General features: G+C 40.2%; 1 protein-coding gene across 1 annotated transcript in view; it reads left to right on the top strand.

The window, feature by feature from the left end:
* The first annotated feature begins 4,243 nt into the window (after positions 1-4,243).
* mylk4a (myosin light chain kinase family, member 4a) overlaps positions 4,244-18,943 on the top strand; it is a 34,072-nt gene continuing 19,372 nt past the window's right edge. Inside the window, exon 1 of the mRNA XM_053629732.1 lies at positions 4,244-4,688. Coding sequence (XP_053485707.1) covers positions 4,539-4,688 — 150 coding nt within the window. The 5' untranslated portion in view covers positions 4,244-4,538. The remainder of the gene's footprint in view (positions 4,689-18,943) is intronic.

Genomic DNA, 18,943 nt, shown 5'->3' on the forward strand with positions numbered 1-18,943 from the left:
ATAGGCTTCAGCCTCCCTCGTGACCCTGTGTAGGTTAAGCGGTATGGAAAATGGATGGATGGAAATGTAGGCGGGTCATGAATCCATTTCCATTCATTTACAGGTTGTTGATTGGTATTTTCTAATTTTGCATTAAAGTACATAAATCATTTTGTATCACAAACTCGGCAACGCTCAAGTGCAAAACGAGCGTCTTGTGCTTCTTACCTGCACCTGCACATCTGTCCTGATGCGTCACACTATTTTTGCTCTGAACTAAACTTACTTTGATCTAAAACTATTAGCTCAAATAATCACACACATTTATCCCGTGTTTGTCTTTGTAGCTCAGATAAGATGTGTCATCATAAGAATCTGGAGTTTGAGGTAACCCCAGTGTTGAAGACCAGCGCTCCACCTCCGAACGAGCCGGACAGATTGAAGGGGGGATTCTGCCTACATCTGGACAGAGTGGAAACCATGCGCTGCTTCTGGGAGTTCAAACTCACTGAGCTACAGGGACATTTTCAACAGGTATGAATATGAATTAAATCAGGTTTCAGACTGTGTGATTTCAGTGGTCTTCAAGAATATTACTTATCACACTGTACGAGATGATCGCAATAACAGATAACGTGTTCTCCATGTCAGGGAAGATCCTCTAATGATAGACCTGTGATTAAAGAAAATGACTAGGTTTCTGCTGATGTCATCAATCAGTTTTGTCAGCGAAAGCACAATGGGGTCGAAGCTGGTTTAAATCAACACCATGTGACTAAAAAAAAAGATAGTTATTTAAATAATAAACCACAGTATTAGGTAGTGTATGGCTCAGTCCTGTACTGGACAAACAAATGGCAAACATTAAACAAAATCCATCTACGGAACCTGCGGTATAAACTCAAGGAGCTTTAATGAAGTTTACAAAATCTATTAAGTTCACGTCACGCAAGGAATCATTAGTAAGGATACTGAAACGCTTCACCTTCGCTGATTACTGCTCAGAGCTGTGATTGGACGGTGATTGCTTTTCAGTATGGTACAACTGTGACTTATTGTTGAAAGTGAAGCACAGTGACACAACAACAATACAACAACAACAACAACAAAAAACAATCCGATGCTGGTGGTTTTTTCACTGGAGAGATAAACAATGCGATGTAAGAGCAATGCAACGAAGGTTTTACTTTTCAGTGTGCCATGTTGTCCTCAAAATGGAAAGCGATTGCAATCTGTATTGCATTTACACATCCATCCTCCATCTGTCATCCAAGTATGGATGGTTTACACGTGTTGCGACCACAACAGTGATAACAATGCATGGTCCACAGGGTGGTGCTAGGGCACCTTTAAACGCCAGCTGTTCAGGTTGAATTTACCCGAAATTGGATTGTTTCAAACAGGAGAAACGATTAACATCACTAACAGGTATATACAGTATGGATAATATCAATACTGATCATGAAATGCATCTTGCATAGTGTATTTATCTGATACTGGTGTTAAAATGGCGCATATATACAGTATGTGCAGTTCATACAGTCACCACTAGGAGGTGTATGTGTGCACGCAGCTCTTTCAGTTTACACAGATCGTATAATGGGGTGTCTGGGAAAACATAGTTGAAGTTCAAGAGATATATGTCTCGGATGTAAAATATGTGGTGTTAAAAAGAGTGTGCCAAAGTGGTACAATTATCCCAGCAAATGTGTGTGTGTGTGTGTGTGTGTGTGTGGTCCAGTATGTTATGCTTGGCCCATGGGTAAGACAGCACAGCATCTCTCACATACTTGGCTTTGCTGTAATAAATCTTGGACACTAGGAATCTTCATGAACACTCTCTGCTATTTTTATAGAGGTATACACTCATATCAACTGCTCGCTCTCGACAACAAAATCAATCTCACACCATTTCCCTCTTTCACGAGAGCACTATGCTCGGGACACGATAAGTCGGAAGACAAATGTGAATTGAGAGTTAACAAATTTGAATCTGAATGCTCAAAGCAATTAAAATCTAATATAACCTTCACAGTTTTAAGCGTTATTTTTCTCCCATATTGGATCAGACTGGGCGTTCCAGCCGAAGCCTCATGGCTAGATAGCTCACTGGGCAGTGGTAGCTTGTTGGTTAAGATGTTGGACTTCTATTTGGAAAGTTCTGAGTTCAGATCACAACATTGCCAAGCTGCTACTGCTGGGTGCTTGAGCAAGGCCTTTAACCCTGAACTGCTCAGTTGTATAAATGAGATAAATGAGATAAATTCAAGTCACTCTGGATAAAGGGTGTATACTAAATGCTGTAAATGTAGCTAAGTTTTAATGTACAATAAGTGTCGATACTGTTGCTGCGTCAGAACCCCAGGTTCTGGGGTTCAATCCTGAAAGCTCTCCTGTCTGTGGAGTTTTACATGTTCTCGACTAGGTTTCCTCCCACTTCCCAAAAATGGTAGGTGGACTCTAAAATGCCCTTACGCATGAATAAGTGTGCACACAAAGCCCCAAGAAGAAGACTTATTTCTTACATATACATTACAGTGAAATTCTTTTCTCACATATCCAAGCTTGTTAGGAAGTTGGGGTCAGACATGATACAGTACCCCAGGAGCAGATAGGGTTAAAGGCCTTGCTCAAGGGTCCAACAGTGCTTGGCAGTGCTGGGGCGTGAGCCTCCAACCTTGTGATCAGTAAACCAAAGCTTTAACTGTTGAGCCACCAATGTGTTTGCAAAAAAAACCTCCAGATCCACTATGACCTAGACCAGAATAAAACACTTACTGAAGACTAAGGAACAATTTGGAGGCCAAAATCAAGTGTTTCCTAAACAACGTTCCATCTGATTACAGAAAAGTCCAAAACTAATGCAAAGCTATCATTCGGGGGGTCGGGAGCTCAGTGATTGACATCAACAACCAGACATTTTATATTTTCTTTATGGCTACCATAAGAATTGGACTGCATCCTGGAAAGATGCAAGCTCGAAGATCTTCACCATCCGATGATCTTCAACAGACCTTGTGTTATTGGAAAAGGGCTAGAAAAAAGGTTCTATCCAGCAGTTCATCCCTCTGAGAGAGCTCTTAAAGGTTACCAGACAGCAGAAGATGTCTCATTCAGAAAAAAAGGTTCCAGGTAGGACTTCCTTTAGAAAGCCAGCTCATCCATAGAACCCTTGAGAAACCATTTTTCTTTCATCCTCTATCACACCATCCATGTGTGTCATGCTGGTGTGCTTATATTAGACAATACGTTCCCTTCCTGGTAGAGTAAATCGAGGTTCCTTTTCTGTGAAGTCCTTGGATCAGATTCTGCTTCACCTCAACCTTTATGTGTCAGACATGAGTGTATGATTTACTCTATCAGTCCTGCTACGGTTCCTTTCTTTTGACTTGATTTATTACTTTATTTGTGCATCTATGTATTCGCTTGGCCAAAGTCACCAAATTAAACCAGGCTTCCTTCCCAACCAAACCATCTGATGCAGTTTATACTTGGTGATCCAAGAAATTTAATATTGGGTGTTTCTGCAACTAACGTGCACCTTTATGTCCCGGCAGTGTGATATTTAAACGTCCTTACCATAACCCTGGCCAAATGACTTAACACTCTGTGCTGTTGTGTAAACGCAGTAAAGATAAACACTTTCACTGTTTTTAGAAAAAATGTTAATAAATAACTAATAGCATGGTCTGCTACATGCGCAGAATTTGAATTTAACATGTTTTAAAGGTCTATTTCAAGACTTGTTAGTTATAAGCTCTATGATAAGGACAAATACCTAAAATATTCAGTATGAAACTTTACCTTGTTTAAAATTTTAAAAAAAAAAAGAAGAAAAAAAAAAGAAAAATTAAATCTCACTTTGGGACTATACTAGCTTGTGTTTCCATGGAAACTCAAACTTTATTTTGAGTCATTTGGCCAATATTACAGTAAGGACGTCTAAATGTGAGGGGAAACAACATATTTATGAAAAGAATTCATAAATAACTGATAAAATGACTGATCGACATTTATATGTATTCATTTTTTTTTTAATGAAACATGAATGCGATACAGTTTCAGTGGAAAGTATTTAATCTGATGAATTAGCAATTGCCTTTTATGCATCTGAAGATTAAAATCAAGTGTATAATATAAAAATATATTTTGGAGTAGAGCATACTGTACTTGTCAGAATAACAGCAGTTGTTGCTCTAACCGCTGCCTTAGTCGAGAAAAAGTCCATAGAAGTGGTGGAGAGAGGGAGAGAGAGAGAGAGAGAGAGAGAGAGAGAGAGAGAGAGAGAGGTCTACCCTAACACCCTTACTCCTGCACCTGTCACCCGCTTATCACAAGAGACAAGTACACTTGTCCTTTGTAGAAGGGGAGTAAGCGAGCGGATCTGTTGGACAGTAAGGAAGGGAGTTGTTTGAATTGCTCTGAGGCCTGTATTGTTTTTAGAGGACGCGGCCTCACGTTACCACGTCCAGTCATTCATTGCACCCCTCCTCTCTGAGACTCTGAGCTCAGCAGAGGTTCCCTCGAACAGAAGATCACAGAAGATCTGGAGAACGAGCATGGAGAACTTCCTGAAAGGAAGAGAAATTTGGCTCCTGAGCAGCATGTGCCTCATGGCTTCTTACCTGTGGCGCAAACTCTGGGATTTACTTTCCTACCGCAGGAAGGGGAGGTCCTTGGAGAGATCCTTGTCATTCTCAGATGCACAGGTAGACCTTACTTGTTAAATCCTCAAAGATCAAATAGAGACACTTGAAGATTAAAGCAATGCTAGATTTAGGCATCATGTTGGAATATTGTAATGACAAACTCAATACAGTGTCAAAAACGGTGCTGTAGTAGTATTTTTGTTCTCTAAGGAAAAGCAAATGTACACAGTGTGCACCGTAACTGAGCTTGCTTTAAAGGTATCCAAGTGCTCTAAGTTCTCTAATGAAAGGTAAAAAAAGATCATTTAAGACTACCACACCAGTGATGACGAAATGTATATGTTATTCTGAATGGGGGATTTGTAAACATTGGCTCATTTTCTCTTTTATAAATATGATCAATATGGCAAATTGCATTTTTACTGCGTGTGATGGACCGGCATCACATCCGGGGTGCCTTGCACTAGCACGGGACAGACTCCAGATCCACCATGCGCTATCCAGCGGTTACAGAAGATGAATGAATAAATAAAACAATCATATCATTGCAATTTTCACTGCTGTAGCATCTCGACAGGTGTTAGAATCTGAGCTGCTGAGCACCCTGATGAGAATACACTTTAGTTTACAATGACACACTTCGTGCGAAATATGGTTGGTGGACTTTATTTCCAATCATGTTACTGGCCTGTTGCCAATTAACCTCCTGTGTGTTTCTTTTTACTAACACTTTCTTTTCCAGCCTTTTGTTGCCCCATCCCAACTTTTTTTTGAGACTAGTCTCGGCCATCGAATTCAAAATGACCTTATTTTTTTTCTTAAAATGGTACATTCCCTCAGTTTAAACATTTGATACGTTTTCTATGTTCTGTTGTGAATAACATACAGCTTTATGAGATTTGCAAACCGTTCTGTTTTCTGTTTTTATTTACATTTATTTACATTTTACACACCGTCCCAACTTATCTGGAATCGGTGTTGTACGTGTTGTCTTTAGACACTCCTGTATTTTCTGCACTAGCACTGATTTTTGACATCAGACCTTTCAAGAAAAAGTCTTGAAAAGGTCTGCAGGAAACGGTAAGAAAAGGTATGGAATTTGGGGTGTGTTTATGAACTCTTTCACCACCATACTACCTTATTTATTCTATATCATGTCATGCTAACTCGTCACTTGTTCATACTGTCACTGTTTCATTATGGTATCTCATGGTAAGTAGGGTTACATACTGTATAGTCTTAACCATGGTGCAACAGAATTGTTAGCTGTGCTAAAAACAAATACAGATACGAACAGGAGGTGCATTATTCCTTGCCAGAAAAGTTCACATGGCGTCTGGTTGTTTCGATTGGGACGAGAATCCCTTGGGACATGAGATATGATGTTTGGGAGATGAATAAATTTCGCATTCATGAACAGCGTTCATTTCTTCATCCTTAGTTGGTTTCAAATAAAGCTACTAGTTTGTTTATATTTTGGGAAACAGAACCAGCGGAATTTGTTAGAAAACATCGTGGGCAGGTGTGGACAAAAATAATAACTGTGCAAGTGTTCTAAACATCTCTAAAAAGTGATGGAGCTGAGGTTGAGGACACACCATGCTGACACTTCTTCCAGTGCGTCGCAGTATTTCCGAGGGCAGAGTGGTAATGCAAGGAAAAGAAAGAATGAAACCTTTCTGGTGTAGGCCACACCCACTTTGGGTTTCAATCCAAATACAGATATGGACATTTGGAGCACTAAACAGTTACAGATAGCGATTGTGGCATTGCATTACGCACCAAATGTTTACAGGCACACCACAGTGATTGAGTTTCTTTTGCACCGTAACCACATGACCACGCCTTCGCAATGCATGTAGTAGCGGTTTGTAAATGCACACTAGAGACCGTTTATAGATCATTACATTACCATCACATGCTCATGCTGATGTAATAAACAGCAGTGAGCTGTGTGCTGACAGGAGATTCATCTTTGGAGGAGAAATAAGAGAGTTCGAATGAGAGCCACCTGTCAGACCGATCAAAAATACAGTTTAATCATGGTGACTTCGCTGACGTACGGAAATACATATTTCAGTTTATATTTCAACGTCAGGTCTTGATACACAAAAGCGGAATCGATTAACAATATCTTGTACTTGGGTTCATATGAATTAAGCCGTCAAGTTTACGTTATCCAGCATATAACAGAGATGTCAATCATTCTATATTGCTCTGCTAGTCTGGAAACAATGCGAGGCTCGTCGGCTCTTGTGACGCGATCGTCAGCGCACCGACGATCACATGTCTCCGCAATGCAGGTGTACAACACTGACGTAATGACAGCTAAATGCAGCCACGTCCTCTTCTTCTGTTCATTTCACTCAGAGATTGACGGCTGAGCAGTAGTTAACGTCGGTGAGGGATTAGCCTGTCAGCACCTGCTAAAAAGGCTTTAAGATTTCTCAACATGCTGACAAGAGCAGAATGCTAAGATGTCCACATTCTCTCGTTTAGTGGCCTTTTCTCACAGTCTGTTAGTTTGGAGAGCTCTATATACTGAGATCGGGAATTGATTTCATGTGATAAAGTAGTTTGCTCGTCAAAGTTCTCCTCCAGTATTTACATTTCAATATATCATACATCACCGTGTTACTGTCTCGCTATTAGTGCATATTGTAGCTGTGTCTAAAACCACACTGCGTTCACTACACACCCCACATACTGTTCTCAAATGACATGGTGCACTATGAATATTCTTAAGGCAAATCACAGGTTCATATTGTTATTGTTTCTATAGGAACAGGGTCAAAAAAAGGTCCCCAAGGGACCAAGGGGATGTTCACAGGACATCCAGTAGTGTTATGATTTGATATCTTCTGACGTCCTCGGAACGTCCGCCAGGGAACGTTATAAACCGGACCAAATGCGGATGTCCTCGGAACGTCCGCCAGTGAACGTTATAAACCGGACCAACTGCGGATGTCCTCGGAACGCCCGCCAGCGAACGTTATAAACCGGACCAAATGCGGACCTAGGTGGACGTTCGCAACGTCAGGGGGACGTCCCCTGTTTGCTGGGTAATCTAAGGTTAATAATAAACTGCAAAAAAAAAATTGTGTTATTTAACAATGAGAAATGTGTAATCAGTAATGTTTTCTGGAAGGAGCTGTTTGTTTAATAGTTATGGAAGGAGTCTCCAGTGTCACGGGGTAAGTAACGATGAAGGAGTTTGGGTTTTGTGGACGAGGCGGCGCACGGTTGAATACAAATGCAGGTTTATTAAACCAATCCAAAAGACCAAATCCAGAATGGTAGATTTGCACATGTCAGGTGAGCAGAAAACAGAGTTAAACAGATATTGAAGTAGCAAAACAAATCATAGGCCAAACCAGAAGAGCAAACGAGGCTTGGAATCGTCACTAGTGCGAACTAGGAGAGACGATTCGCAAAAGATTGCGTGAAAGTCTGGGTTATTTAAGGTGTGGATGTGATCGAGGACAGGTGTGAGTGTGAGAATGAATCATGTGACCAGGTTTGTAGTCCATGCGGCTGAAAGGAAATAAAGGGTGTGTTTCAATCAGCTCCCTAGGGTGTGAACACGAGTTGGGGCACTGGTAAGGACCCTGACTCACTAAACATTGGCACACTGTACACGTACTCGCGTTGTAAAATGTCACCACTGGTATTTATCAACAACAGGCAGGACTGATATCTCTCTGACATCATACGTGTTAGCTAAATCACATGCGTTCCTGTTATGATATTTCACGCAGGATTGTAGGCGAGCTAGTGGATTTGTAAAAATCCCTAAACACTTAAAAGACTCAAACAAACCGTATATAGAGCGTCAAATAGTTAAAGAAATTAAAGTTAAAAATCGCTAACGTAAGTAAACATTTGAGAGCTACAACAACGATAACAAGCTGCTTAGATTTGTAGGCAAAGTTGGCTGAGTGTTCGTTGTTCATCGATGCTCCCTGGTTTTTTTGGTGCACTGTGGGATTTTTTAAGGAGCGAATGTTCCAGCGCACTTCCATTGAGACGGCCCTTAAAATGTCCGACTCCCTGATCAGTGCCCTGACTCCGTAACTAGAGAGCTGACTGAGATGCAACCCAAAGTGTGACGTTGAGGTGGATTCTGGGGGATGGAGTTTATGGATGAAGCAGATGGTGAACACTGAGAGGCTGGTCGGTGAACGACTGTTTCTAGCTGCTATAGTTTCACAGACGTTGAATGAATTAAAAGCATGACGTGTTGTTCTTCGCCAAAGGAAAACTGGATAATATCCACATAAGGTCACTAGTGTAAATGGTCTAAATATGAATGAATGGATGTGAACCAAATGTTTTTGAATTTGTGAATCTGAAATGGATTTGATTCAAATGTGGCGTGAATGAATTATATTAGTTCATTAATTAAAATGATTCAACTGCAACCTGCTTCCGTTCTCTTGGTTTCTCGCATAAACGAAGGATTTAACGAAAGGCAAACTGCTAACCATTTTCTGTAGTCCCAGATTTGAGCAGTGCTCAGCTTTCACTGTCTATTATTAACATGTCAGGTGATGCAGGGCTTCGCTTCGGCCACTTCCTGTCTGCACCTATGATGGACGAGGAGATGCCTCTTGCTTTGATGCGTTGTATCTCTATGCGCATCTGACTATTAATACTCTCTAAAACTATATACACCATTTCTCCGTCAAAGATGATCAGAATAGCTTTTCGTATAAGTTCACTGGAAATTCTGATCGAACGAGGCACTAGGAATATAAAACGCTAGATTTTTTTCAGATATTAAACTTTATTTAGACAGAAATTCAGCCATTGAAATGATCAAACATTGACAATTTCCTGTTTGTAAAGTCTTCTGCCATGCAACAACCGTTTCATACTCTATAATCTCATAGCACATCTCAGTTATATATATATCAATGATATTTAATGCATGCTTTAAAAACAAAATCAAATAGTCACAGCTGTAATTGGAAACAGTCTCCTTCTGGCTCGTGAATAATCACATCGTTGGCTTGACTAAACAGATCAGAAGCCAGAACATTTCGCACAAAGAACTCAACTTCGCTGCTGCCAGGATTTAAGCATCAGTCACTGAATGTTTTCTGACCGTCTGGACCTACTTCTGACAAGACGACAGAATCGTTGATAATTACAGCTAATCTGTTCTTGGGAGGAATTACCGAGATAATATTCGTGTGCTTTAACACTTGACATTCTTTTTTTTTTTTTTTTTAGGAAACTCTAACCATAACAATGCTCTTACCATTCCTAGCTAGTATCAGCTAACTAGCTAGCCTAGACTTCTCTCTTCATTAGATCGTCGGTCATGCCGATGAAATAAGGATCGGGGTAAATCTGGTGACGAGGAGGTTGTTTGTCTTCGCTGTAGCTTTAGAGGCAGAACATCGAGAGGATTTGAGCTACGAGTGTGACTTGTTAGATGTTGCAGTGTTGGAATATCGGCACTGAAACAGTTTTTGTTCAACTTGTCATAAATGTCCTTAAGTTCGCCCAATAACAAGAGAAATCTTTTTCACATGCACTTTGTACTCCATGTGTACTCGGTGTATTTTATTGCTTTTCAAGTAGATTGTGCAGAAATGAAAAACCCCGCATTCCCTCTCCCTCTGTATTTTCTTTTTGCTGGGGAGAAGCGGAGTTCTTTTATCTAGCTGTCAGCGCAGACCAGTGTTGCCAATGCAGAGACTTTTCAGACCCCTTTAGCGACTTTTTTTTTAGCGTCTAGCGACAAATCTAGCAACGTTTTGGACAAACCTTAGCGACTTTCCAAATGTCGCCAGTACTGTCCTGCAAGCGCGAGGTCTTGCTTTCCCGTTACAAAAGGTTGAGAACCTCTGCTTTATGAGATTTAGAAGGATGAAGCATTTGCATTATTGAGCATGTGCCTTTGACATTTAAGCTCCCCTCTCTTGTTTTCTCTCTCTCACACAGACACTTTAAAATACCAAGCTATTTTCAACTCCTACTACATACAGTATAACGTTCGTCTGTTTTTCGACATGTACACTATATAAATCCACTTTCTGTAGTTATATAATATTCACGCTTTGAGGAATTACTTAATGAACGTATTTCTGCTCTGGCTTTACAGCCGTTATTTACGGACAGTGACAAGCTCATACAGTAATAATTATATGGAGGATCTTTTTAATTAGGAGATGAAAAGCCATGCTGATGGTTATTTGCAGTTGTTGAAGGACTGTAATGTGTCATGTGGAAATGAGGGTATTCGCTGAAACACTAACGGGAACATCCAGTCACTCAATGTTGCTGTGATCATCCACTCATTATAATATAAGAATTCCCATGATGGGGGAATGAGGTATTTTAAGGTGCATTCTCAGTTGGGAAGGTTCCTGATAAGTGTTTATGATGTATTCACAGTACTCAATGGTGGCGCAGTGGTTAAATGTTTGGTTGACTCTGGGTGAGAACTGGGTTAGGGGTTAAACCACAGCACCGCCAAGCTGCCCACTATTGGCTCCTTGAACAAGACCCTTAAGCCTCAAGTGTTTTCAGTACGTCAGAGCAGTCATGTGAATACAACTAAATCTACCTCGGTTATTATTATCTACCTACTTCAGAATTGCTCAGTTATGCACTTATCCAATCAGCCAATCACGTGGCGGCAGCGCAATGCATAAAATCATGCCGATACAGGTCATGAGCTTCACTTGATATGCACATCAAATGTCAGAATGGGGAAAAAGTGTGATCTCTATGACTTCAGTGTTGGCATAATTGTTGGTGCCAGATGGGTTGGTTTGAGTATTTCAGAAACTGCTGATCTAGGATTTTCAAACATAACTCAAGTCAAGGGGGTTTTTATTATCATTTCTCTTTATAGCTTGTAAACGTTGGAACGAAATGTCGTTTCTCCAGGACCATGGTGCAACACATACCAGTACACAAGACTACATACAGTGCAAATACACAACAGGACAATATGCACAGAACATGGACCACAAACTATTGAGTGATGTAGCAACAATAAGTATAGTAGCAATATTGACAGCGAAAAGAGTTCCTTAAATTAAAAAGTGTCTCTAGGTGTTCCAGAGAGTTTACATAGAATGGGGTGAAAAACAAACAAACAAACAAACAAACAAAACATCCAGTGAGCAGCAGTTCCGTGGGAATGCCTTGTCGATGAGAGAGATCAGAGATCAGAGGAGAGTATTTGCCAGACTGGATCGAGCTGACTGGAAGACTATGGTAACTCAAATAAGGACTCTTTACAGCCATGGTGAATAGAAAAGCATCTATTGAATGCACAGGGAACATTGAGATGAATAGGCTTTAACAGCAGAAGGCCACATCGGGTTTCACTGCGGTCAGCCGTGAACAGGAATCTGAGGCTACAGTTTGCACAGACGCACCCAAACTGGAAAGCTGAAGATTGACAAAAAAAAAAAAAAAAACATCAGCTGGTATTTTTCTAATCTTCAACTGCACAGTTTTGGTTTATATTTTTATGCTGCTGCCACATGATTGGCTGACTGGGTTATTGCATGAAATAGCGGGTGTACAGGTGTTCCTAATAAAGTGGTCTGTACTTGTATATCCCACCTGAATTGACATGTTGGTAAAGATTTGATGAAATCCAGTAGGAAAAAAAGGTTAGTGCTTTTTCTTCATTAAGAAGACAAGTTTGAAATGCAGTATAATAAAATATAGACAAAGTTTAAAAGAACTGCAAATATGTTACGGTCATTGTTATTGTGCGCAGCGACAAGCCCTAAAACAAGAATCAATCATAATTACTACAGACCTCCTTCAGCAACACTGCGTAATGTACAATATCCTATCCTGATAGTACTTTATAATAATAATGACTTTTTGCTAATATGATTAACATTGTCCTGTCTTGCTTTCTCTGGGATTGTCATACAGCGCCCTCTGCTGTTGACATTCAGGTATGACTTACAGCCAAAAGTTGCAGGCCTGGTAAAAGATTAAAAGTTTTGAGGTGACTATATGACTATATGTTTGCTACAGTATCATCAAAAATACACTGAGAGTTAGTCCAAGGGTATAGATGATATAGAATCATATTCACATAATCCATGTGTGTAAATAAATATTACATAATGTATAGAAGTGATCCAGCACACCATTCGGGTTTAGGTTGCGACAGTACAACATACAAATATGTTAATAGTACATGAAAAACACACAAAATATATTTACATATATCCCCGTTATTAAACGAGTGATATTTTTCTGTATCATGGTGCAACATTGAAGTACTTTGCCGTTAGGAGCAGGAGGTTGCACTCTCCATTGGATGGTCTTGCAGCGCCCTCTGCTGTTCAATATCAATAAAATAAACCTTTTTTTTTTTTTTTTTTTTTTTTTGTACTGCAACAAGAAAGGGATTTCTACAGCATCAGCAACAGTGCACTCACATTTCAAGTCAAAGAATAGAGGTCCAATAAATAGGCAAAATAATGAGGCTAATATTTGAAAAGTTGGATTAGGTTCATAAAATAAATCTGTATGATCGAATTTATTTCACTGTTAAAGGGGTCCCTGGTTAAAAAAAAAAAAAAAAAAAGTTTATTGCTGCTGATACAGTAAAAAAAAAACAAAAAAACAAACAAAACAAACAAACAAAAAAACCCCAACAACAACAACCCTGATTTCTTTCATTATCAGTTACATGACTGGCGGTAGTTTTCACACATGCAGATTCGGATATCAGATATTTTGAAACTGAATTTGGTCCAAAATTACTCTTTCTTACTAACACGTAGAGACAATGCATATTCTCCAAACATCAAGAAAAGCCCTAAAGGTCTTGTATTATTACTTACAACTGTGTGGATGTACACTGTTTACATCACCCTAATCCAACATAGACAACTTTACTAAATTAGAACTAAGAAATCCATCCATCCATCCATTTTCCATACTGCTTATCCTACACAGGGTCACGGGGAGCCTGGAGCCTATCACAGGGAACTCGGGGCACCGGGCGGTGGACACCTTGGATGGGGTGCCTACCCATCGCAGGGCACAATCACACACCTATACACACACTATGGATGGGGAGGAATCCGGAGTACCCAGAGAAAACCCCCAACCCAGGAGGCCAATGTGCCAACCACTAAGCGCCTCAAACTAACAAATCACGGCTGCTAATTCATACTGACTCAGACAGTTGATGCAGAGGCTGTGGGGACAAAGCTGAAATATTATAGAAATAAAATACAAAAAAATGTCTAATGAGAATATTAAAATGAGACATGAGAATGAACACCAAAAAAAGAATGCACATTTGTTATCATATGAATGCATAATCTACAGTTGCAATCAAAATTATTTAATCCCCATTGTAAATCAGGTTTATTGTTAAAATGTACAGACTTTCAGCTGTTTGCAATGAACAAATCAAACAAAAGCAATTGAAATAGTTCAACACAATGAATGCTTCAAGTGGTTTCCCCCAAATTCTAATTAAGGACTAATCAAGGGCTTCATTAGTTGCAGCAGGTGTGCTTGAGCTGGAACACATGAAAGACCTGAACTGGCTAGGGGTAGAAAATGTATGAAATACCTGGACGGGGCAGAAAAAGGAAGCTATCAACGGCTGCAACCAGATTTGTGAGAAGGCAGGTTGTGAAAAACCCTCGAGTGACTGCAAAAGACCTGCAGCAACAATTGGTGGCAACAGGCACTGAGGATTCAGTGAGCACAGTAAGGCGTGTACTGAATGCAGAAGGTTTCCATGCCAGAACTCCAAGACGTACACCACTACTGACCCAAAAGCACAAGAAAAGTCGCTCAAAATCATATAAATAAGCCAGAGAAGTTTTGGGATTCTGTTCTGTGGAGCGATGAAACAAAACTGGAACTTTTCGGCACGATGGATCAGCGGTATGTCTGGAGGAAGAAGAATGAGAAAGAACACTGTCCACAGTCGAGCATGGGGGTGGCTCGGTGATGCTCTGCGGCTGCTTTGCGTCCTCTGGCACTGGAAACCTGCAGTGTGTGGAAGGCGAGATGGATTCATTGAAGTATCAGGAAATCCTAGGAGAAAACGTAATGCCGTCTGTGAGGAAGGTGAAGCTTGGGTGTTATTGGACCTTCCGACAGGACAATGATCCCAAGCATACCTCAAATTCCACCAAGGCTTGGTTGCAGAAGTCCTGGGAGATTCTACTGGGCCATCACAGTCACCTGACTTGATCTCCAAAGAAAATCTCTGGTGGGATTTGAAGAAGGCGGTTGCAGCACGCAAACCCAAGAATATTACTGAACTGGACGCCATTGCTCATGAGGAACGGAATAAGATTCCTCAGGAACGCTGCCAGACGCTGATATCTAGCTATGTATCTCGTTTGCAGCAGGTCATAACAGTAAAATGGAGCTCTACTAAGTACTAAAGGTGCTTGCCATGAAGAGGGGTTGAATAATTTTGAAACTGGAGAAGTCATTATAAGTTGCATTTTCAGTTGAATTTGGTGAAACCACTTGAAGCATTCGTTGTGTTGAACCATTTCAATCGCTTTTGTTTGATTTGTTCATCGCAAACAGCTGAAAGTCTGTACATTTTGACAATACATGATTCGCAATGGGGGTTCGAATCATTTTGAGTGCAGCTTTATAAGTGCCTGGGAAAACCTTTCACACTGTGAAATTCTATAGTAGTTGCAAGTCAACTTCTAGCATTTAAAAATAAAACTGCAGTTAAAGATTTAATTCTGACTGCAACACAGGAACATCCTGGACATTTTATCAGGTGGTATCTGATTCCAAACTGAATCGATTAGAGACTAGGTTATCCAACATCTTGATCAAAGCGTAACATTCACTGTGTCAGTGATTTTTTTTTACAGGGCGATTCAGTCAAGATTACAAGGTAAATAAAAGCATTTCCATTTTTTTTCTCCACAAAATCTATTTGTAATTTCTTTAAGTTTAGGTGTCAAAGCATGTTATAGGCAAAAAAATCCTAAATCCTAATTTTGCAAATGGACTATTTTTGGCTGTTTGCTAGACGTCAGCCTAGGCGATATCAAGTGGGTTTTCCCAGACCAACACACAAATATCATGTCACCACCAATATCATTAATCACTAAAATACAGAGAGTATATCTGGCTTACACTGTGATTATGAAAATATGGAACTGAGATATTTAACAGTCCACACATTTGCAGTATTTTTGGAATATTCCCCTGAGCTCAGTAATAATAATAATAATAATAATAATAATAATAATAATAATAATAATAATAAAACCATGATGATGATGATGATGATGTTGATTATTATTATTATTTTATTATTATTATTATTATTATTATTATTAAAGCTGCAAGCAGCGTTTAAAGGGGCCAAACACCAAAGGCGCAGCAAGCGCAACGCAGAGCCTGAAGAACACAAAGAGGAAAAATAGAAAGTACATGAATGAATAAAAGTTAGGTTCCGAAGCACAGCTGAGAATAAGATTGAACAAGAAACAAACAGAACAGAACAAAACAACACAATGTTATAAACAATTTTAACAACTTGCACCACATGGGAATTGAACCCAAGCCTTATAGAACTGAAGATTGTTGTTTATTACAGCACGCCACACAGAGAACGCACATTTGTGCTGATTCTGAGGAGAGCTTCCAAGGTGAAAATGAGCACACAAAGGCATTAGTAAGAGTTAATAATCAGATCATAACTTTTGAACAAATATGAATATCAAAATTCTATTCAGTGATTTTTGTTTGGCTCTGTATACTGATCATCTGAACCAATTTTGGCAAGATTGGGCAAAATTAGACCAAGGAGTAGCAAAGAAACTGAATACCATCCATTTCAAAATGGTGACTACTGTAATGGGTGGAGTAAGATATGGATATGGGTTGTGATCAGCATGAGCAGAGTAATCTGATGAACTAAATTTCATGGTCATATGGTTCATAGGGCTGCCATACACTCCCATTGGGAATAATAATAATAATAATAATAATAATAATAATAATAATAATAATAAGAGGAAGAAGAAGAAGAAGAAGAAGAAGAAGAAATCTAATGGATACAATAGGTGCCTCTGTGCTTGGCCCCTAATAATAATAATAATAATAATAATAATAATAATAAGAAGAAGAAGAAGAAGAAGAAGAAGAAGAAAACTAACGAAAACAATAGGTGCCTATGCACCTTTGGTGCTTGGCCCTTAATATTAATTCCTTAGATTTAAATAGAACTTTTCTAGACACTCAAAGCACTTTACATTGTATGGGGGGGGGGGGGGGGGGGATCTCCTCAACCACCACCAGTGTGTAGCATCCACCTGGATGATGTGACAGCAGCCATAGTGCTCCACCACACACCAGCTGTTAGTGGAGAGGAGAGAGTGATGTAGCCAATTCAGAGATGGGGATTATTAAGGGGCCATGATGGATAAGGGTCCATGGGGGAATTTTGCTAGGACACCCGGGTTACACCCCTACTCTTCACGAGAAGTGTCCTGGAATTTTTAATGACCACAGAGAGTCAGGATCTCTGTTTAACGTCTCATCCAAAAGACAGTGCTGTTTTAACAGTATAGTGTCCCCGTCACTATACTGGGGCGTTAAGACCCACACAGACCACATAGTGAGCACCCCCTGCTGGCCTCACTTATACCACCTACAGCAGCAACCTTAGTTTTCCCCTAGGAGATCTTCTATCCACATACTGGCCAGGCTCAACCCTGCTTAACTTCAGTGGGAAACCAGGCGAGAGCTGCAGGGAGTTATGGCTCTGGCTCCCTAATCCAGTTTCTAGTTCTTCCACTGTCAGAATACAAAAACTATAGAACAGTTCCAAGTGGCATGCAAGATGTTCGGCATGACCAGACATGAGATCTCAATATCTCCTAATAACTTTCTTCTGTTTTGTGCAAAATTTTAATCATCTACATTGTAAGATGGAGACATCAGGGAGTTTAAAGCCTTCATATTCCTCTAGATTCCAGCATTTCAGTCCAAATTCTAAGGGATGTTATGAATGTTACACACTCTTGTGTGAGACAGGAGTCATCATCATGGGTGTCTTGTTTCCACAATCCTAGCAAAATTCCCAGAGTTTTGTATCTGCTTGGCAGGTATTAATTCAACACTAGAGATTTTCCCTCTAATGTCCCAGGACATAATGTTCTTAGTGTTTTTATTGCAGGCTGAGTAAGGATCCTTTAACTAATGCCAAAGTATCACATCATGCGATCCCATGGCTGCCTCTTCCTAACTCACACTTTCTGTGTGTGTGTTTGTGTGTGACAGAGAAGAGCTGAAAGCTGAAATGTTTCCTGGCTCTTGGTACCTTGATATAGTAGATATCTTGATGTTTTGTGATGACTAGGCCGAAATAATTATTAAATAAATTGTGCAGGTTTTAGTTTTAATTTGCAAATTAAGTCAATTTCGAAGCAGAAATTCAGCAATTCCATTGACAACACGGCACTCTGTTCCTCTGATTGTTCGCTTGATAATATTGACATCAAGACATGTCCAGCACCGGAATCCTGCTGGATACCTGCACAGAAATTTTCCACTGGATTATGTTTATGTTCCCCTTGGTCAAAACACTAGCACGGAGTACGCTTACTCTGGAAGTGATAGTCCTTCAGAGCATATCCGTTTACTCACTACAACTTTGCAGCAGTGCCAAAAGAACAATTTGTGCTCGGGAGATCGGAGCTAGCAGTCAAGGGGTTCCAGAGCCAAGGGTCCAAAACCCAGGGGCAGCCCTCCCTCTATGACCTTCTTCTCAGTTCTCCTTGGAAGGGTCACACACTCTGTGTTTATGGATGGTTGGGAGGGTATCATGGGTTATGTTTCTGTCAGAGTAATTAATGACCAGTCTAAACATGTGCGCTGAGTGGCATTCCTCACTTCCTTTCACCCCTTTCTCTCTCTCTGCAGCACTGCCATACTGTACCAGCTCTTGGCAATCTGACTTGACATTCCAAGACTCAGACAGCACGGAGTGCTACAGTTAATATTCTCATGCTCATGAGGTTCCAGTTTCACTGTACAATCGTGATGGAATTGTTTGTGTAAAAGTCACCCTGGGTTAGACACCTCAGCGTCTTGTTCGTTTTATTGTCCTGAAATGGCATGGATGCGTTCCAGTTCTGAACTATCCTGAGCACCCAGGTCCCGTTTCATTTCCTGACATCGGGAGCTTATGTGTTTTCTGTTGCGTCACACTAATCACAGGTGTGAAGTCTGTGGTCTCCCAAACATACCAACCCGAATACTCAGTCCACATCAGCTTAGTCAGGCCTCACAGGGTGCTTTCACATACGCAG

The sequence above is a fragment of the Ictalurus furcatus genome, chromosome 7, assembly GCF_023375685.1.
Source record: "Ictalurus furcatus strain D&B chromosome 7, Billie_1.0, whole genome shotgun sequence".
Lineage (NCBI taxonomy): Eukaryota > Metazoa > Chordata > Actinopteri > Siluriformes > Ictaluridae > Ictalurus > Ictalurus furcatus.